Raw genomic sequence first — 22,693 nt, 5'->3', positions numbered from 1 at the left:
GTGGCACAGATTTTGTTGAAATCCTCGATCTGAGGAAGCATTTCGATTGATCTCCTTTTCGGTACCTCCTGCAAGTCCGCATCTTAGTCCGGAAAACCGATTAATCTCTCTTTCTTTTTCATTTGGAAATATTTATTCACGACTTGTAGCTCCAGTCGAGCGTGTTAACGATGTTATATAACGGCAAATGCGAGATTACTGATGTATTAGACTTTTTTTCTATATCTTTGATTGCGCCATTTCCGAGGAACGATAATCATGCGGACATTAATGCGAATTATCGTCGATTTTCAATAAAAATGCATCGATAGCTTTATACGATACGCGTGCAATGACAGCTTCAATTTCGACTCGACAGTTTTAATTCACTCCCGTGATTCGAGCGATAAATAGAGGTAAATGCATTCGCTCGAAATTCTTCTACGGCCCAATTTGCATTTCGCAATCTATTCTAAATGAGGCATCGGCTCATTTTTATCAGGTATCCTTCGGACAATGTGCGCTGTCATCTACATTGTTAGTCAAGTGCAAAAGACAAATTGCAGTATTGTTTGCGCAGCACTTCTTTCGCGATAGGCGACTATCGCTCGTGATTAAATATTCTTTTCTTTATTCGTTACTTTTATTTATCACTTATTAGTCACTTTCTGTAAACTTTTCGAGAAAGTTCCGCAAATATTTTCAAATAAGAATCGAAAATTATAATTTTGCACAATTGTATATCGACCTTTAATTAGAGTCAAATTGTCATGCTTAATAAATTGAATGCTAATTTAATTATGCGTACATATCGAATTGAATAGTTATTAATTATTATTAGTATTAATAGTTATCAAAATTAATTATGCCATATTCTAATTCACAAATTTAAATAAAAATGACAGAGGAAGCGGACGAATTTTTAACGCATTCGTGCTTTGTATTCCACGTAGTCCGAAACTTTAATGGGGCAATTGCGGTAATTTCTTTTCGTTAATACCGTCATATATCGTCTTTTACGTAATATCGATTCAATTGTTCGCACTCGCAGTGCGTGGCGTGTGTTTGACAGGTGACGGTGCAATTGTTTGTCGTTAAAGGTTCGGCGGAAAAAAATTCGGCGCCGTTTTCATTAAACGGCGGCTACCCGCCGAACAAAAATTGCGCTTTTCCGCCAGCTGGTCGCCTGATATTAACAACGTAACAATGCGCTCTCGTGAATCCCCTTTCCCCTTCTCGCTCGTTTCTCGGAAAAAAAAAAAAAAAAAAAAAAAAAAAAAAACCGGACTGGTAGCGCAAGCGATGCGAGCTGCAAAATTGTTTTCATTTCGTGTTGCGCGTGTTAACGCGCTCGCTTACGCTTTTGCTCTTTACGAGTTACGCGCGAATTATCCACGTAATCTAACCGAGCGAGAGAAGTGCGAGAGATAACGAGAACCGATTTACCGCAGCGGTGTCGCAAAATCTCTCTCGCGTAGGTTTTCGAGGGCCGTTAGATTACCCTTTTGCCGCCCCTAAAACAAAGGCATTGATTACACTTACACGCGTTTCATTCATAAATTAAGAGCGACCTGATTATCTCGGTCGCAATGCAAATGCTAACGATGAAAATGCATGAGGATGCAAAGTGACGGAGTTTGCTAATAACGTCATCAACTGACGGGAATTTGCCATGTTTAAGCGTGAGATATAATCGCTGACTGCGACGTGAGGATTTCAATTAGATATCGACATTGTTTTTTTCTTTCTCAAGAACGACACATTGAGAAGAATCGTTTGATTCTATCAACAAGACGTATCTAATAGAAGGCATTTTGGTTAAATCAAGCAGAATTTTTAGTTATCACGATAAGATTTCTTCTAACTAGAACGTTTAATAGACTTTACCACAAGGATTTGGTTAGTATTTTCTGATTAAATCTATAAAACTTCTTGTTGTATTAACTAAACATGAACACAGATGCCATTTTTGTTGTAAGTTTAATATTATTACCAAGAAATTCTGATAAATTTAACAGGAAAAAATTAATCATACTCATCTGGTAATTCGTAAGGAAATTCTGATTCGACCATTTTCCAACAGACACTGGTTGAATCTATCAGATTTCTAATTAATGCAACCAGATTTTTTTCTCAGTGCATTTTTTTACTTTCTCAAGAACGATACTCTGAGAAAAATCGTTTAATTGTATGAACAAGACATATCTGATAGAAGGCATTTTGATTAAACCAGCAGAATTTTTAGTTGTCACGATGAGACTCGATTTCTTCTAAGTAGAACGTTTAATAGACTTTATCACAAAGATTTAGTTAGTATTTTCTGGTTGAATCTATAAAATTTCTTATTGTATTAATTAAACATGGACACAGTGATGCCATTTTTGTTGTAAGTTTAGTATCATTGCTAAGAAAATTTGGTAAATTTAACAGAAAGAAATTAATCATACTCATCTGATAATTCTTAAAGGAATTTTGATTCGTCCATTTTCCAACAGAAACTGGTTGAACCTATCAGATTTCTAATTAATGCAACCAGATTTTTTTCTCAGTGCATTTTTTTCCTTTCTCAAGAACGATACACTGAGAAAAATCGTTTAATTGTATGAACAAGACATATCTGATAGAAGGCATTTTGATTAAACCAGCAGAATTTCTAGTTATCACGATAAGACTCGATTTCTTCTAACGTTTAATAGACTTTATACAAGATTTAATTAAATTTTGATAAAATTTTTGAGATTAGATGAAAAAATTTTAGACGACTTGGTGCTGGCGAGTTTAATATTATTAACCAGAAAATTTAGTAAATTTAACAGGAAAAAATTAATCATACTCATCTGATAATTCCTAAAGGAATTTTGATTCGCCCATTTTCCAACAGATATACTGATTCAATCTATCAGATTTCTAATTAATGCAACCAGATTTTTTTCTCAGTGCATTTTTTTCCTTTCTCAAGAACGACACACTGAAAAAAATCGTTTGATTGTATCTGATAGAAGGTTAAACCAAGCAGAATTTTTAGTTATCACGATAAGATTTCTTCTAACTAGAACGTTTAATAGACTTTACCACAAGGATTTGATTAGTATTTTCTTGTTGAATCTATAAAACTTCTTGTTGTATTAACTAAATATGAACACAATGATGCCATTTTTGTTGTAAGTTTAGTATCATTACCAAGAAAATTTGGTAAATTTAACAGAAAGAAATTAATCATACTCATCTGATAATTCCTAAAGGAATTTTGATTCGTCCATTTTCCAACAGATATACTGATTCAATCTATCAGATTTCTAATTAATGCAACCATATTTTTTCTCAGTGTAATATTCGAAAAAGTTAGCATCATTGATGCTCATCATCTTCGAGGCTTATGATAAGTTATTAAATGAAATTAAATTGTAATTCTCTTTCTCTCTCTTTCATTAGCTCATATAGATTTAATAAAAATTTTGATAAAATATTTTGAGATTAGATGGAAAAAATTTTAGACGACTTGGTGCTGGCGAGTTTAATATTATTAACCAGAAAATTTAGTAAATTTAACAGGAAAAAATTAATCATTCTCATCTGATAATTCCTAAAGGAATTTTGATTCGCCCATTTTCCAACAGATATACTGATTCAATCTATCAGATTTCTAATTAATGCAACCAGATTTTTTTCTCAGTGCATTTTTTTTTTTCTCAAAAACGACACACTGAAAAAAATCGTTTGATTGTATCTGATAGAAGGTTAAACCAAGCAGAATTTTTAGTTATCACGATAAGATTTCTTCTAACTAGAACGTTTAATAGACTTTACCACAAGGATTTGATTAGTATTTTCTTGTTGAATCTATAAAACTTCTTGTTGTATTAACTAAATATGAACACAATGATGCCATTTTTGTTGTAAGTTTAGTATCATTACCAAGAAAATTTGGTAAATTTAACAGAAAGAAATTAATCATACTCATCTGATAATTCCTAAAGGAATTTTGATTCGTCCATTTTCCAACAGATATACTGGTTCAATCTATCAGATTTCTAATTAATGCAACCATATTTTTTCTCAGTGTAATATTCGAAAAAGTTAGCATCATTGATGCTCATCAGCTTCGAGGCTTATGATAAGTTATTAAATAATGATAAGTAATTAAATTGTAACTCTCTTTTTCTCTCTTTCATTAGCTCATATAAATTTAATAAGAATTTTGATAAAATATTTTGAGATTAGATGGACAAAATTTTAGACGACTTGGTGCTGGCGAGTTTAATATTATTAACCAGAAAATTTGGAAAATTTAACAGGAAGAAATTAATCATACTCATCTGATAATTCCTAAAGGAATTTTGATTCGTCCATTTTCCAACAAATATACTGGTTCAATTTATCAGATTTCTAATTAACGCAACCATATTTTTTCTCAATGCATTATCGGTTTTACTACTTAGCCTCTAACGATGGTGCATGACGGACCTCTCTTTCATGGATAGGAAATACCGTAGCCTCGACAAGGTGCACATACCCGGAGGATCGTGACCGAGCCATGCAACGATGTAGTTAATCCAGGATAAAGCTTGTGCACATAAGCGCATATGCGTGATACGCGGCGCGCTAAAGATCCGTCTGATACACAGACGTATCCCTGGATTTATAGAGCACCGGGAGTTGAATCAAGTACTGGATCGAAGACCGAACAGCCGATTTCTCAAGCCGGCGGAATGCAAAGCGAACTGATCGGATCTCGGAGTAAGCGCGACGGCAAGCAAAGGTAAATCCGCTAATATCCCGTTGCTTTAATAGATCAGATCAATCGCGAAAAGTCATCTCTTAATATACGCCTTTAATGGAGAGGATGCGAGCGCTACTTGGCTCGTGTTCTCTCGTTGATATGGTAAAAATGCCCGGCAACGGGAACTCTAGGCGGACCGGAAGGCGAAACAGGAGTGTACTCCTCTAAGATTTGTGGCCCTCAGGACGAAATTTATTACGGTACGCGCGGATGTTATCCGTATACATAAAATAACAGCGCGTACATCGCGTGCGATGCCCTGTTGCATCGCGAGCCTCAATTTCGGTCCGACTGCGCGCGACGAAAATTCGTTCCGTCGAAATATTCCGCCCGTTCGTATTCCGTTTCGTTAAAAATTGAAGAGAAACGGCGCGCACAGTCTTCGCTCAGCGATAATATCTCTCCGGAAGAAAGTTATGCGCGCGTCGCACGCGGGTTTGCGACGTGAGCTACAAAAGTTGCCATTTTACGGGCAACGGTATAACGCAGACAAACGAAAAACATGCAAATTGTATTTTCATTTACTTGCTTTTGCACCAGGGAGGCTCGCCCGGGCGCGATAATCTGAAGCTGCGCATCCTTTTAGAGCAATACAGCCGAGATGCGCATCTTTATTTGACAATTAAAGTATGAAAATAAAAAAAAAACATGTTTTTTCGTGTAAAAAGAGGAATATTTCTGTATTTCTTTATGTGATGCTTGAGTACATTATTTGTTTGAATAATTTATTTCGTACAATTTATTGTTCTCCAACACTATTTTCAATATCATACAATAACGATCTATCATTTCGTACATGTTTGCGTTAAATAAAAAATACTGTATCGAGAAAAGAAATTGAAAACTCCAATTATCGTGCTACCTCTAATTAATAATACTTGAAATACTTTAGTTTCTTGAATGCATCGCGAATATATGCACAATCGAAATACGTACATAATATATATATATTAATGTCTTTCAGAATAATTAAGTTACAATAATAAAAATAAATTACGCTGTTAAATTATAAGATAAATAGAGAATTGAAGGTAATAAATAAACGCTTGTGTCGTATACTGAACAATCGCGTGACAACATTACATAATACCGGTACAACGCAAATATTCTCTTTCTTGACAGGTGCATGACTACTTGACAATTCATGGACGAGCAAATTATTGCTGCGTAGACAAATTTGAGGAAACAAATATGCAACATCTCTTTCTTCACATTTTCACTGCATTCATCTTAGGTGTCACGTCTCTGCGAAATAATAGGCTAGAGCAAAACGCAATGCGTATTTACTTTTAAAAATAGTGTATTAATACGGATGTACACTCTTCATTAATTCGTTCCTAGGCCTTCTTACACTGAGAAAAATTGTTTAATTGATATCAACAAGACATATCTGATAGAAGGCATTTTGATTAAATCAGCAGAATTTCTAGTTATCACGATAAGACTCGATTTCTTCTAACTAGAACGTTTAATAGACTTTACTACAAGGATTTGATTAGTATTTTCTGATTAAATCTATAAAACTTCTTGTTGTATTAACTAAACATGAACACAGATGCCATTTTTGTTGTAAGTTTAATATTATTACCAAGAAATTCTGATAAATTTAACAGGAAAAAATTAATCATACTCATCTGGTAATTCGTAAAGAAATTCTGATTCGACCATTTTCCAACAGACACTGGTTGAATCTATCAGATTTCTAATTAATGCAACCAGATTTTTTTCTCAGTGCATTTTTTTACTTTCTCAAGAACGATACTCTGAGAAAAATCGTTTAATTGTATGAACAAGACATATCTGATAGAAGGCATTTTGATTAAACCAGCAGAATTTCTAGTTATCACGATAAGACTCGATTTCTTCTAACGTTTAATAGACTTTATCACAAAGATTTAGTTAGTATTTCCTGGTTGAATCTATAAAACTCTTATTGTATTAACTAAACATGGACACAGATGCCATTTTTGTTGTAAGTTTAGTATTATTACCAAGAAAATCTGATAAATTTAACAGGAAAAAATTAATCATACTCATCTGTTAATTCCTAAAGAAATTCTGATTCGTCCATTTTCCAATAGACACTGATTAAATCTACCAGATTTCTAATTAATGCAATCAATTTTTTTTTTTCAATATAGGACAATCGATAATTAGGTCAATAAATCAACATCAATTGCCGCTGATATTGGCTACAATTCTATCGTTTCTCTTACAACGTGAAGAAGCCTAGGAACAAATTAATGAAGAGTAGTATGCAAATGCTCCAAGAATGCGCGTAACGAAGAGACGAGAAAACGTGATGTACGAATATTGTACAAATACGAGATCCGCGCGATTTATTTCCACCAGCACACGCCTTGTGAATTGCACGCACGTGAAGATTTTACGTCGGAAGATATTATAATCCTTCCTCCGTGCGCGGGAACTAAGACGAATGACGGGACGGTGGATGGTTTCGCGGAAGGTAAACAGTCACGTGGCCTAGAAAAATACATCGCGCTTATTCAAATCGCCGACAGATAAAATCTGCAGCGTGGCAGACTCTCTCGGTGCCAAATCTCGGTGCCTGTAATAAAAATTATATCCTTTTTTTACATATTTTTTTAGACATCGTAGATCTTGTAAAGATCCCTTATCGATATCTGGGGTGTCCGAAAGGAACGTGTTGCCGATAAAGTTTTAAAAATGATTGCTATCTCTCTCTCTCTCTCTCTTTCTCTCTCTCAGACTTGACGAGTCTTTGTGTCCTTCTTAAGATCCGAAAAATACATCGCGCTTATTCAAATCGCCGACAGATAAAATCTGCAGCGTGGCAGACTCTCTCGGTGCCAAATCTCGGTGCCTGTAATAAAAATTATATCCTTTATATATTTTTTTAGACATCGTAGATCTTGTAAAGATCCCTTATCGATATCTGGGGTGTCCGAAAGGAACGTGTTGCCGATAAAGTTTTAAAAATGATTGCTATCTCTCTCTCTCTCTCTCTCTCTTTCTGTCTCTCAGACTTGACGAGTCTTTGTGTCCTTCTTAAGATCCGGAATTTTGCGCGTCTCGTTTGACTTGAGTCTACCGATGTTTTCCGCTTCCCATATGGTGTCCGGAAGTTTCGTCCCCAAAGTTTCCGGGAAGATTAGAGACAGCATGCCCGCGATCATGCCCATGGACCCAAATAGGATGACCGGCAGCGAGGGCATTATTTGCGCCTGAATGTAAACGAGACATGACGCAATCAGAGAGAATTTTCGAACATCTCATAAAATAAACATGTTAGATAATTTTAGAAAGAACCCCATTTTTTAAGGATGTTTTGGGTGTACGATCCCGGCAAAAAGTAATTAAAAATATTGACGAATACTCCACGAATCCATTTTTAGTGTATTTTGAGAAATTTTAAGAAATTTTAAGAAATTGTGTGGAATATTACAATTTGAGCTTAGCTACAGTGCAGAGATGTATTTTTAATATTTATTGCGTTTTTACTGAAATATTCCGAATTTTGTTAATCGAAATGATTCACTTTTGGCAGAGAATTTCGCCTTGTGACAGATACATGGCTAACTTCATCGAATTATATTTAATATCTTATTAACCAGTTAGTACTTGTATAATATTATTTGATCAAATATTTCTTCTAAACTTTTGCAAATTCTAAACTTTTATATATAAATTTTTGCAAATTTTAAACAAATTCTGAATATGATTTCCATGTGTTTTTATGTGTTTTATATGTTTTTATTTGAATCAACATGGTTATACGTTTCCCATAAGAACACATGTTAATTCGGTGCAAATTAAAATCCTTATAACTTGTGAACGCTTTAGTGAATCGATTTAAAAATTGTACTCAAGATTCTAAACATATGTGAGGACATTCTGTACAATTTTCATTAAATTCTCAATATTTTGAAAATACATATACAAAACATCCTTAACAGACTCTTATACTAATCCTTCAAGAGTAATACTCATCGAAACTGTTAATTTTACTTCTATTTATTTCTACTTAATCAATCTCATCAATCTAATCTCAATCTAATCAATATAAATTAAAGACGTCCACTTAAGAAATTGTGTGGAATATTACAATTTGATCTTACAATTAGCTACAGTGCAGAGATGTATTTTTAATATTTATTGCGTTTTTACTGAAATATTCCGAATTTTGTTAATCGAAATGATTAACTTTTGGCAGAGAATTTTGCCTTGTGACAGATACATGGCTAACTCGATTGAATTATATTTAATATCTTATTAACCAGTTAGTACTTGTATAATATTATTTGATCAAATATTTCCTCTAAACTTTTGCAAATTCTAAACTTTTATATCTAAACTTTTGCAAATTTTAAACAAATTCTGAATATTATTTCCATGTGTTTTTGTCATTTGAATCGACGTTATACGTTTCCCATAAGACATGTTAATTCGGTGCAAATTAAAATCCTTATAACTTGTGAACGCTTTAGTGAATCGATTTAAAAATTGTACTCAAGATTCTAAACATATGTGAGGACATTCTGTACAATTTTCATTAAATTCTCAATATTTTGAAAATACATATACAAAACATCCTTAACAGACTCTTATACTAATCCTTCAAGAGTAATATTCATCGAAACTGTTAATTTTACTTCTATTTATTTCTACTTAATCAATCTCATCAATCTAATCTCAATCTAATCAATATAAATTAAAGACGTCCACTTAAGAAATTGTGTGGAATATTACAATTTGATCTTACAATTAGCTACAGTGCAGAGATGTATTTTTAATATTTATTGCGTTTTTACTGAAATATTCCGAATTTTGTTAATCGAAATGATTAACTTTTGGCAGAGAATTTTGCCTTGTGACAGATACATGGCTAACTTGATTGAATTATATTTAATATCTTTTTAACCAGTTAGTACTTGTATAATATTATTTGATCAAATATTTCCTCTGTATCTAAACTTTTGCAAATTTTCAACAAATTCTGAATATTATTTCCATGTGTTTTTGGCATTTGAATCGACGTGGTTATACGTTTCATAAGAATACATGTTAATTTGATGCAAATTAAAATCCTTATAATTTGTGAACGCTTTAGTGAATCGATTTAAAAATTGTACTGAAGATTCCAAACATATGTAAGGACATTCTGTACAATTTTCATTAAATTCTCAATATTTTGAAAATAGCTACAAAACATCCTTAAGAGACTCTTATACTAATCCTTCAAGAGTAATACTCGAAACTATTAGTTCTACTTCTATTTATTTCTACTCAATCTAATCAATTTCATCAATCTAATCTCAATCTAATCAATATAAATTAAAGACGTCCACTTAAGAATGTTTTTTCTTTTCTCATACGTATCGCAAGAGATGTTGGTTTAACCCGCGTTTGTTGACTCACCAGAAGAGGCGTCTGCGGTGCCAGGATTGAGCCAATGCGACCCACCATGCTGCAAAACCCTAGCAAGGAATGCCTGAGCGTCGTCGGGAACAACTCGGCGGTGTAGATGTAGGTGGTGGCGAACGCTATGGTGATGCACAATTTCCCGGCCATGTACAAAAGTAAAGGCGCGTAACTCCAGGTACCTGAAACACAGCTTGGCGATAAATCATCCAGGATCGCGATCCCCCTCATGCAGCTCACCGGGACATAATTACACGCGCGGTTGCGAACGCTAATCCGAACGAGATGCCGGTACGTTATTTCAACACGTTCTTTGCATTCGGACTCGGATTATGCAGTAATATATTGTACAATATTACGCGACAGCGTTATACATGTCACAGCTTATCGTATCTCCGCGCGATTATGCCTCGTTTACTCCCACACTCGATTAAATTTCGCGATTCTAATAAAAGTACGAGGATAATAACGAGGGAAAAAACAGGAAATTTTTATAATTCCTTAATAACAGGTATCATTACGTTTCTTAATAACTTAATAGCCACCATTATCGTACATGATGCTTAGATTTTTTAGAATCAAAAAGAAAAAGAAATAAGTAGAAGTATCTACAACCAAAGCTTTGTAAAATGAAAACAGCATTTATAATAATATTTTCATAATGATAAAAAGTAAAAGGATCAAAGTATTATCTTGAAAAGTATTTTTCTTGTTTCTTCTAATTATGTACCATTTCTTCGATTTTCTTAGAAACGATAAATATTATAAAAAAATTAAGAATGAACAGCGAAAAAAAATATATGGTTCAAAAATATATATAAAAAAATATAAGACAAAAAATAGAGAGTAATGATGCAAAAATTTCTTGGTAAAATCGAAGAGAAAAGGAAATAAATAAGAATATTTTCAATCTTTAGTTCTTTTAATTGTGCAATTAAATTTTCTTAGAAAGATCAGATAAAAAAATTAACAGAGCAAAGAGCTCATGATCTGAAAAAAATATAAAACGTAGGAAAAGAAACAGACAGTAATGATGCAAAAATTTCTTGGTAAAATTGAAGAGAAAAAGAAATGAATAAGAATATTTTTAATCTTTAATTTCCTTTAATTATGTGCAATTAAATTTTCTTAAAAAGATCAGACAAAAAAATTAACAGAATAAAGAGCTCATGATCTGAAAAAAGTGTAAAACGTAGGAAAAGAAACAGAGAGTAATGATGCAAAAATTTCTTGGTAAAATTGAAGAGAAAAAGAAATGAATAAGAATATTTTCAATCTTTAGTTCCTTTAATTGTGTGCAATTAAATTTTCTTAGAAAGATAAAAAAAAATTAACAGAGCAAAGAGCTCATGATCTAAAAAAAATATAAAACGTAGAAAAAGAAACAGAGTAATGATTCAAAAATTTCTTGATAAAATTGAAGAGAAAAAGAAATAAATAAGAATATTTTCAATCTTTAGTTCCTTTAATTATGTGCAATTAAATTTTCTTAAAAAGATCAGACAAAAAAATTAACAGAATAAAGAGCTCATGATCTGAAAAAAGTGTAAAACGTAGGAAAAGAAACAGAGAGTAATGATGCAAAAATTTCTTGGTAAAATTGAAGAGAAAAAGAAATGAATAAGAATATTTTCAATCTTTAGTTCCTTTAATTGTGTGCAATTAAATTTTCTTAGAAAGATAAAAAAAAATTAACAGAGCAAAGAGCTCATGATCTAAAAAAAATATAAAACGTAGAAAAAGAAACAGAGTAATGATTCAAAAATTTCTTGATAAAATTGAAGAGAAAAAGAAATAAATAAGAATATTTTCAATCTTTAGTTCCTTTAATTATGTGCAATTAAATTTTCTTAGAAAGATCAGACAAAAAAATTAACAGAATAAAGAGCTCATGATCTGAAAAAAATGTAAAACGTAGGAAAAGAAACAGAGAGTAATGATGCAAAAATTTCTTGATAAAATCGAAGAGAAAAATAAATGAATAAGAATATTTTCAATCTTTAATTTCCTTTAATTGTGTGCAATTAAATTTTCTTAGAAAGATCAGATAAAAAAATTAACAGAGCAAAGAGCTCATGATCTAAAAAGAATACAAAACGTAGGAAAAGAAACAGAGTAATGATTCAAAAATTTCTTGATAAAATCGAAGAGAAAAATAAATGAATAAGAATATTTTCAATCTTTAATTTTCTTTAATTGTGTGCAATTAAATTTTCTTAGAAAGATCAGATAAAAAAATTAACAGAGCAAAGAGTTCATGATCTAAAAAGAATATAAAACGTAGGAAAAGAAACAGAGTAATGATTCAAAAATTTCTTGATAAAATCGAAGAGAAAAATAAATGAATAAGAATATTTTCAATCTTTAATTTTCTTTAATTGTGTGCAATTAAATTTTCTTAGAAAGATCAGATAAAAAAATTAACAGAGCAAAGAGCTCATGATCTAAAAAGAATATAAAACGTAGGAAAAGAAACAGAGTAATGATTCAAAAATTTCTCGGCGAGATAAGCTTCTTCTTAATCGCAAATTCAGCTACTATTCATAAGCGACTCGCGACGATACGGGCAGAAAGAGATTCATCTCCGGCTGTGAAAAACGGTGTTTTTGTCTTAATTTTTTTTTACCTTTCGGAATGAACTGGATAGCGAGGCAGAATAGTCCGCTCAGCAGGAACGTGCTGGAGAGGGTTGGTTTACGGCCAATGCGATCGGTCAGCAGCCAGGCGAGACCGAAAGCCGGTATCTCGACCACGACGACGAGTATGAAATTGATGTACTTATCTCCGGCGAATGCCACGGAATTCAACGACAATCCATAAAAAACGAAGGTGTTTGTAATCCAGCAGAACGACCAGATGAACAAACGAATGAGTATCACCGGGCTATGGAAAACCTGCACGATCGGTTTCTTTTTGTCCAGCGTCGATAGCTCGCTTTTCTGAAAGATTATATCATCGATTTCGTAGTCGCGAATCGCAAATTATCATCTTACGTTAGCGTTTATAAACTGGAAAGACGAAAATTGGCAAGTATGATTTATCTTGTATAGTGTTTTATTTTATTGTTATCTTTAGTAATAGTGAAAGAGCGAGAGAAAATAAGAAATAAACATACCGTTTCGTTTGTAGCAACATTTAATTCCTTGAATATATTGATAGCCTCTTCCGTTTCTGGCAGGTTATTCATTCGCGCCATTTTGCGATATATTTTCTCCACTTTGTCAGTTTTACCCTTCGACAACAGCCATCTTGAACATAACATCGCGTGCGTCAAATTGTTTCATAAAATTTCACTTTATTAAAAAGATATAAAATATTTTATCTACATTATTCGTAAATGTAAATTCATTTGAGTGAGTTTTAAAAGTTGCTTTAAATCGTATATAAACGTTCCTAATTAATTTCTAATCTTTTAACGCGATTGATCGTAGCTTTCAATTTTGGAAAAACATCCAAAGGAAAAATCGATCTAGTATACAAACTGCAAAATGGAATCTCTTGCCGATTAAAATAGAATCTCTTGTCGAAATCTTGCGATCGAAGATGACGATACATTCTCGCGTGTTCGTTAAGATTAAGAGGGATTACCTGACCGATTCTGGAATGAGCAGGGGCAAGAAAATGGTCAATAGTCCCGGCGCGTACACCACCCTAAGAAGCATCCGCCAGGATCTTAGCCAGCTCGCGATCAATCCCAACAATATCTCGCCTGTAGTGAACATGCAGCATATGACGCTGCTCGCGAAAACTCTGTTCTTTACTTCTATCATCTCTACTCCTGCGAATGAAGTTACACGCATAAATATTGCTGTGTCTAAGCCGAGCGAAACATATAATTAATAGATACACTTTATAATTTTAATATAATTTAACTTTGCCTGATCTTACGTAAATTGATAATGATTACGTTAATGAAAAGACGAATGTAAAGGATGATCGATACAAAGTGCATTTGTGATTTCGAAGATTTTTTTGCGATAACATTGCTTGATATTATAAAATATAGCGAATCTCTTGAGATTATTTACAATCGATAAATCTAATATGAGATATCGAGATATTTAATAAGAAAAGTACGTGTCAATGATAAGAATCAATTATTGATTTAAAATAGGTATGTTTCTCGAAATTTTTAAATTATTCCACATTAAACATTTTTTTGATATTACACAAAATCTGTTTTCTTTTGCGCTTTTTCCAAAAGTAATCTCAAAATCTCTAACAAAAATGTATTATCTTGACACAATTTTTACATTTCCCGAGAAAATTTCTGCATCGTTACGAAAAGATTTTGTTGGATATCTTAATATATATCTTCTAATTCGTCAAGCTACAATTTTAGTAAATAATGAAATAAGCCGGTGATATGAAGCTCCGTCAAGAAAATAATGTTATACGTGTGTCGCGTATTTGTTTTTTAAAGATGAGTAAAGAGCATCGTATGCATCGTATTTAGAATATACTCCGTGCACACGTAAATGGGATGTGGAGCAAACATAACGCTTCACAGGTGTCGCATATTTTCCCTCCCCCCCCCTCTCAACCCTCAAGCTATTGTCTCCGAGTTATTAGCGTACCTAAAATAAATCCCGCGCTGTAAATTCCGGACGCCATGATGGCGTCGAGGAACTCGAATGCGAGAAACATCCAATAATTCACGGAGAAGGAATGTATCAGGCCGCTGACTCCGGCCAGAGACGTTGTCAGCGTCAAAAAGGTTCGCCTCCCATACCTGGAAATAGACGACGGGAAAGCGTATAAACGATGCGTTTCCTTTACGTGTTGTGTGTCCTCTTCTCTCGGTGTAAAGCTCCGCAAATGTGAAATTCCTGGCGACGCTACCTGGCCTTCTTATCGAGAATGCGTGAAATCGACGGAGCTACAGAAACTTTGTTCCGGTGTCCCGTGCTGCGTATTACGTAAAAATATATAGGAATCTCGTAACTGTACGATTTATCGCTGATTAGATTTAAAAAAACCTAACGGAAAAATATTCCGCGATACAGCTGCCTAGCCAAGCATATCCAACGATGCATGAAAAGAGTAAAGTAATGAATTTTCTGACCTTCTGAATAGAGTCAATAAGAATTAACTTGAATACATAAATGCAAGACGTCTTCTCTACAAGTCACATTGATTTACAGAAAAATATCCAATGATGAAAAGGAAACGCAAATTAATAAATCGAAAATTATTAAATCGATTTATTAATTAAATAAAAAAATAATTATATTTATTAAATCAATTATTAAATTAATTATTATTAAAGATATTATTATATTAAGGATGTTTTGTGTGTACGATCCCGGCAAAAAGTAATTGAAAATATTGACGAATACTCCACGAATACTCTACGAAAAAATAATATAAAATAATATAAAATAATGTACTCAAAAAATAATATGTTTCTATTATATAATAATATAATGAAAATAATACGTTTCTACTATAAAATAATATAATAAATATATAAGATAATAATATAATAATATAATAATAAAATCAAAGAATAGTTAATAATTAATAATTTTATAATTATTATGAAAAATTAATAATCCTTATATATGATATAATTCTCTATATTAATTATGCTATAAATAATTCTATAATCATTCTAATTATATTCTAATTATTTTAATAATAATTCTAATTTTTCTATAAATATTCTTTAATTTCGAAAATTTAAGAATGTTTTGTATGTACAATCAGCAAAAAGTAGCTGAAAATATTGACGAATATCCACTTTTGAATTTTAAATATGAGGAATTGTGTGGAATACTGAAATATTTCGAATTTTGTTAATCGAAATAATTAACTTTTGGCAGAGAATTTCGCCTTGTGACAGATACATGGCTAACTTCATTGAATTATATTTAATATTTTTTTAATCCAGTTAGTACTTGTATAATATTATTTGACCAAATATTTCCTCTGTATCTAAACTTTTGCAAATTTTAAACAAATTCTGAATATTACTTCCATGTGTTTTTGTCATTTGAATCGACGTGGTTATACGTTTCCCATGAGAACACATGTTAATTCGGTGCCTTAAATTAAAATCCTTATAACTTGTGAATCCTTATAACTTAGTGAATCAATTTAAAAATTGTACTGAAGATTCTAAACATATGTAAGGACATTCTGTACAATTTTCATTAAATTCTCAATATTTCGAAAATAACTACAAAACATCCATAAAAATAATTATGATTCAATTATCGCGTGTATTCTGAAATTTCGAATTACATCTTCTCTTTTTCGTCATAATGTAGAATAAAACGTGAGATGAAAACGCGATGACGTGTGAATATTTTATTCGGAATTAATTAATTAACGTCTATACGAGAGAAATATTGCATCTCACCTGTCAGATATATATCCAGCGAATATCAAACCGATGAACTGCCCGACGCTCTGTATCGTGCCTACTAGCGTGAGTTTCCATCGATTATCATCGCAGGTCAAATCCCACTGAGGATAAGGGAAAGAACGAGTTATAGAAAATGCGCGTCGATTCTCAACAATCCAACAAATTACCTCATCGAGTATCGTATGCTCGTACGGATCGTAAACCCAAGAACCGCATTCGCGAGTCACGTTGGTGAACGATGTCTTCGAGCATGTGCCAAAGTGATTGTCCCGCACCGCGTAACGTGTACATTCGGAGATCTTTCCGTTGATTTTCGGCGCGGAAATGTTGATCCACGGTGGCTCGAACGTCGTGTTTTCCGGATTCTCGCATTCCGGCACTAAACATCTGTGTATTTTGGACGATTGATTATCTTCTAATCTTTGAAAGATTAAATCTTGTGATATTTAGACAACATGTGCGAATACAAATCTAAATAATTGATACATTTTCATATTCGTACCTGTATTTAATTTCGCTTGCAGTAAATACGTAAGAAAGCGTGAACATTCCCGGTAAAATTAATGGTATGCATATAAATACCAACATGACCGTCTGATAAAGTCCGAATTTTTCTATATCACTTCGAATAGAATCTTTCATAATTCCTAGAAAAGACAATAAATAAAATGACACACAAATAAAAAGACTCTCAGAAAACATTCTAGTAAAAAAATCTATTGCTGTATCGACTTGTATTAAAAAGATTTGTAAAATTAACTAGAATTATAAAAACGTTTTACACATAAATTTTTAATAATTACAATGCATAATTTTATTCGGAAAGAGAGAAGATACAACACCAATTCGATATTATATAATCTTTTATTTTTTAATTTAAAAAATTATAATAAAAAGAAAAAAAATATACTTATCTCACGGTATATATTAAATTATTATTTAAAAGCATTAAATCAGATAAAATAAATTTATATTATCTTACATATATAGTTTACATTAAATTCATAATGGAAAGATAATATTACTATCAATTTATAATATTTCTTATTGCGTACATATTTATATGTTTATAAACAATAAATCATATATTATACGATGCACGTATTCAAGTTGAAAAATAGCTGCGCGAGTTATGTAATATTGAATAATCAAATACAGTCCACGCGCAATTGCACAGCACGATGTCTAGGATCTACTTAACAAGCTCGTGTTCATCGTACATGTATACTTAGTGATTTAATACCACGTTAAGCAGTGATACTTAAACAACGCTCTCTAACTGGAAGAATAATCCGGCTGGAAGTATAAGCCCACCTTGATCCTCCTCTTCAAACGGTTGACTATGCACATAAGACTTTGTACAATTTGCCTCTGTTATACAACGTACAACTAGGCAACATTTATCACAAGTTTGTGCAAATACTCTTCCGAATATGAATAATAAGAATTAACGTATTTTTTTTCGCATTAAGATGATTCGACGGAATATCATGTGAAAAGAAGCAATTTTAAAATTCTGCTTCAAAAACAGCGCAAATTTGGAAGTCTTAGAAATAAGGTTCTGTGTTATACAATATAATAAAAAATCTAAACAAAATCTACAGAACAAATCTAAGCAAAATGTTTTCTTACAACTTTAAATCTAGTATAGTTTTGGAAAAAATACAACTAAAAAAAACGCACACAAAATGAATTAAATTACATTAAGAATGTTTTGTATGTACAATCCCAGCAAAAAGTAGCTGAAAATTAATATTGACGAATATATCCACTTTTGGTGTATCTTGAGTAAGAAATTGTATGGAATATTACAAGTGAAACATATGCATATGTCCCGTGCTCGTTTAAATTATCGCAAACAATTAAAACTTACGCATTATCATCCGCGGTGGCTCTTATTCGCTAGTTTCTTGTCGTGTTGTTTAAATACATATAGAGCCTAATTCCTTTCAATTTATTCCGAATTTTGTTAATCGAAATGATTAACTTTGGTAGAGAATTTCGCCTTGTGACAGACATGGCTAACTTCATTGAATTATATTTAATATCTTTTTAACTAGTTAGTACTCGTATAATATTATTTGACCAAATATTTCCTCTGTATCTAAACTTTTGCAAATTTTAAACAAATTCTGAATATTATTTCCATGTGTTTTTGTCATTTGAATCGATGTGATTATACGTTTCCCATAAGAACACATGTTAATTCGGTGCAAATTAAAATCCTTATAACTTGTGAACGCTTTAGTGAATCGATTTAAAAATTGTACTGAAGATTCTAAACATATGTAAGGACATTCTGTACAATTTTCATTAAATTCTCAATATTTTGGAAATATTTACAAAATATTGAGAATTTAATGAAAATTGTGCAGAATGTCCTTACATATGTTTAGAATCTTCAGTGCAATTTTTAAATCAAAATTAAATAATTCAGTGCAATTTTTAAATCAAAATTAAATAATTTTTCTCAATATTTTGAAAATAGGTACAAAACATTCTTAATATTTCCTCGACAATTATAAATTGGAAATGCAAAGTAGACCTTTCGCTCTTTATATTTTCCATAATTTATTAATATACATATACAATTTATCACAATCCCGTATTTCTTCGTTGTATTTCCCTACTGTATAGAATTTTTCTCTCCGCTTATCCGAATATATACATATTTTTTCGGCGCGGAAGAGTTATTTTTCATGCACTTCCAGTTTACAATTTACATCGATGCGAATATCATCCGTACCATTTTCGTGTCCCGGTTGCAACGAGCGAGCCTCGTCTCTCTCCGAGCAGCACAGCCCCATGCTCTGTCGTCCTTTATATCCCGTAAACTGCAATCATATGCGAAGTTTATAGCGCTCGTCGTGAATCGCCGCCGCGCCGACCTGGCCGATCGAAAGTTCAACCTGGCGCTTTATGTTTCAAGTTTCTTAAGGAACATCGCGAATGAAAAATGATGCCAGTCGCGCGTCGGACTTGGGCGCGGGTGTTACATAAAGAAACGGGATCAGTTCCCTGGCAAGGCGGCTACAGAAAGCTTTTTCCCATAAAAAGTGCCGCAGAGGAGAGAGGAACTATCCTCGGAAACGGCTTCACCGAGAGCAGCCGGCTATCCCGGCGGTGCATAAACAACGTATGCATGTAACGAGATGCCGGGCGTGTTTGGATAGCGAATAATAGGTGGAAAAGTATAGTGCTCCAGAGAAATAGAGCGATCAGAGAGCGTGAATAATTATTCGGAAAGACTCGAAAAATAAAGAATACGATGTAAGATCGCGCGCAGGATTCCAAAAGAGTTTAACGCGCGCGCAAGCGATTAATCGAGATACACGGATGACATAAACGGCTTGCAATCAGTTAGAATTTAGCAATTTATCCTTGACTTCCTTTTGAAAAAAAAAAGAATATATGCGTGTAAAAGTTACGCTGTGAATTTGCGTGGATCGCTTCTGCACGAATGTTGAATATGCAAAGGATCCCTTTCGCAAAACATCTTCTCTACTGTCAGGTAATTTGAATACATATTTTAATGAGGGAATGAGAATTTTTCTAAAGCGATTTCCTTGTTTCTTTTTAGCTTTTCCTTTTTCCCTTTTCCCCTTTGCACAAAACCGCACTTTTCTTCACGAGAGACGGAATCCCTCTATTGTTGAAATAAATAAACAGGCAATTATGAAATGTTTGTAGAATATATATATGGCGAGAGAAAAATTCTGCATCTCCCGATGGCTGCGTGCTGACCTCTCTCAAGCACAGGGTCAACTTCTACATGCTACATGTTATTGATTTCCCAACGGGATGCGGGAAAAAGCCACGTCCCTACGAAAGAGAGACCAGAAAGAATCTCGGGACCCTGAACCAAATGAAGTAATCTTCCAATTGTGCCAAATCGCTGGTCAATTGCGCAATTTATCCCGTTGTGTCACAAGATATTATTTTGGCCGTGTCGGATAGTAAACTGTAAATAGGACAAGCATCGCAAATAGAATAAGTATTTTCGCTTCTATTCAATTTACGATTCTATTTTGATATCGATTATTAATGTATGCGAACTCTGAACGTTTCGCAAAGTCGTCAAGTTTATCCGTTTTCGCGTTTTATCAACCAGGCAATGTTAATAATAATCGAGCGTATCTTGATATATTTATTTGATTTAAAATTATTTTGACTTAAGATAAGACGATTCTCGAGAAAATTTCCAAATGATTCACGTTGATCTAAAGGATATTCGAGGTTTACAAAGATTTCTTTAACTTTAGAAAGGCATAGATGAGATAACAGAACGGATTATTAATTTTACGCGGTTTTTTCTCTTGATTTTCTTTTTTTTTAATTAAAAAGATTTCTCGCGGAATTCGAGCGCTTGCACGAAGTGAATTATAAATATGAAAAAAGCGGATATTCTTGATAACTCGAATAATAGAGAGAAGACAGAGTTCTCTCTGCAGATTTAAACAGAAATATTACATCTTTTTCAGTCATTCCGATAATTAAATAACGTTACTGAAAATTCTCCGATAGCCATCGATTTTTCAGACATCAATCACTAATGATTTATAACTGATTGTAAGTCTTTAAACAATACTTCATCAGTAAAAGAAACACATAGACTATCAGTCGATTGCGTCTCTATTTATTAATTTAATGTTTCAGATTAAACTTAAATGATTAAGATTATTTTATCTGAGAAATTACTTGCTTATCATGATCACTGATAACTTTCATAAGAAATTAATTCGTTGATAATTATTTAATTATAAACTTATTATGCTCCGTCATTTTGCTATCTGTATGCAAGTTTCGAGACACTACGCATCTGTCGTAACATCCCCAGCATCCCCCGACGTATGTTTACATATGAGAAATACGTACCTTGATATTTTGCGGCGATTATAGGGTAAAACGTCTTTTCCCGCGAATCGTGTGCACTCGCGTTTCAGAAAATACAGCGCGTTTATAGAGGTGACATTTACGATGGTCTCACTTTTGTCGTATTTGAACGAAAACGTTTTCCGCGTGGGCGCGTTATCTTCTTTCGTCGCGCACAAATCTACATATTCTATTACCTTAACACGTATTCGAGATGCCTATCGGAAGAGTATACAGACGTTTTTTTAAGTAGACGATCGTCGATAAGCGAATTAATAAATTGCCTCCATCAAACATTACGCACACCTGCTTGCTTCTGTCTCGGAAAGACAGCAAGTACTGTCTTTAAAAGTAAACGTATTCATGGTAGTGGTTACTATTTGAATGAGTGGAGGGAGGCAAAACGGAAGAAAGGTAGGGAGGCTAATGATTCATCATTTTAAAAAAACGAACGTTAAAATTTAGCCTCGTTATGAATGTATTTTTGATTGACAGCCGGAAAATATACATTATATTTTTGAAATGCGCGAGTATACAGCAATCTTGCAGCAAGTAGAATCACATCGAAGCAGATTGTATCGTGTATCGATTAAATATCAAGATATTCATTCGAAAAATATGAAGAGACTTTCTAAATAGCAAATTTTTACAAGACATTTTTAATTATGATGTTTAAGGCGAGAAATATTCCATATTGACAGATGTACATAATAATAAAAATCATTAACAAAATTAACTAGTATATTAAAATATCAAAAATATAATAATAATGTTAAATAATTTTGTTTTCATATTGTCAAGATTTGCATCGCACATCAATGCCTGTGGTTATCTGCCTTGTTTTTGTAATTTTTTCTTACATACTTTCAAACCACTTTAATTTAATTAATTTTTCTTTAATAAAAATTCATCATTTTATGCACCAATTTGATTTGCCGTAATAATATCTTTCTCTTGTGGAGAGTATATTTTCACGTTTAAGTGCGATGTAAATTAACAGTTCATTATCAATATGCATTTCAAATACTATGATCGTTTATTATGACTATGATTTTATCCCACGTTTGATCGGCAATTTGCTTGCCCATATATCAACATATATCGCGTTGATAGACAGTTCAATATATGCGTAATTTTACATGAAATACAAATGTTCACGTGTATGTGAAATATATTCTCGCATTTGATACATAATTCGTGCCGCAGTCAATTTGGATAGAGAAGCTTTGATAGACACGCTCTTTGATTCCATAATCGTGTCCAACTCCCGCGCATAATTTGACATTAAC

The 22,693-nt window shown here is 32.7% G+C and overlaps 1 protein-coding gene across 1 annotated transcript; it reads right to left on the bottom strand.

Annotated features, from left to right (window-relative positions):
- Positions 1–5,470: 5,470 nt before the first annotated feature.
- LOC105249287 (solute carrier family 22 member 5) lies at positions 5,471–22,073 on the bottom strand. Its single transcript, XM_025414854.1, has 12 exons — positions 21,408–22,073; positions 19,279–19,366; positions 17,035–17,179; positions 16,700–16,919; positions 16,527–16,633; positions 14,740–14,894; positions 13,751–13,940; positions 13,278–13,410; positions 12,789–13,101; positions 10,160–10,344; positions 7,786–7,965; positions 5,471–7,509 (listed from the first exon to the last, which is right to left on the bottom strand). Exons 2-12 carry the CDS (start codon positions 19,337–19,339, stop codon positions 7,486–7,488), a joined length of 1,713 nt encoding a protein of 570 aa, XP_025270639.1. The 5' UTR covers positions 19,340–19,366; positions 21,408–22,073; the 3' UTR covers positions 5,471–7,485.
- Between the last annotated feature and the right edge of the window lie 620 nt (positions 22,074–22,693).

Source organism: Camponotus floridanus, unplaced genomic scaffold, assembly GCF_003227725.1.
Source record: "Camponotus floridanus strain SB8 unplaced genomic scaffold, Cflo_v7.5 scaffold113, whole genome shotgun sequence".
NCBI lineage: Eukaryota > Metazoa > Arthropoda > Insecta > Hymenoptera > Formicidae > Camponotus > Camponotus floridanus.
Note: the sequence above shows the minus strand (reverse complement) of the source record. Positions and strands in the feature narration are given on the sequence as shown.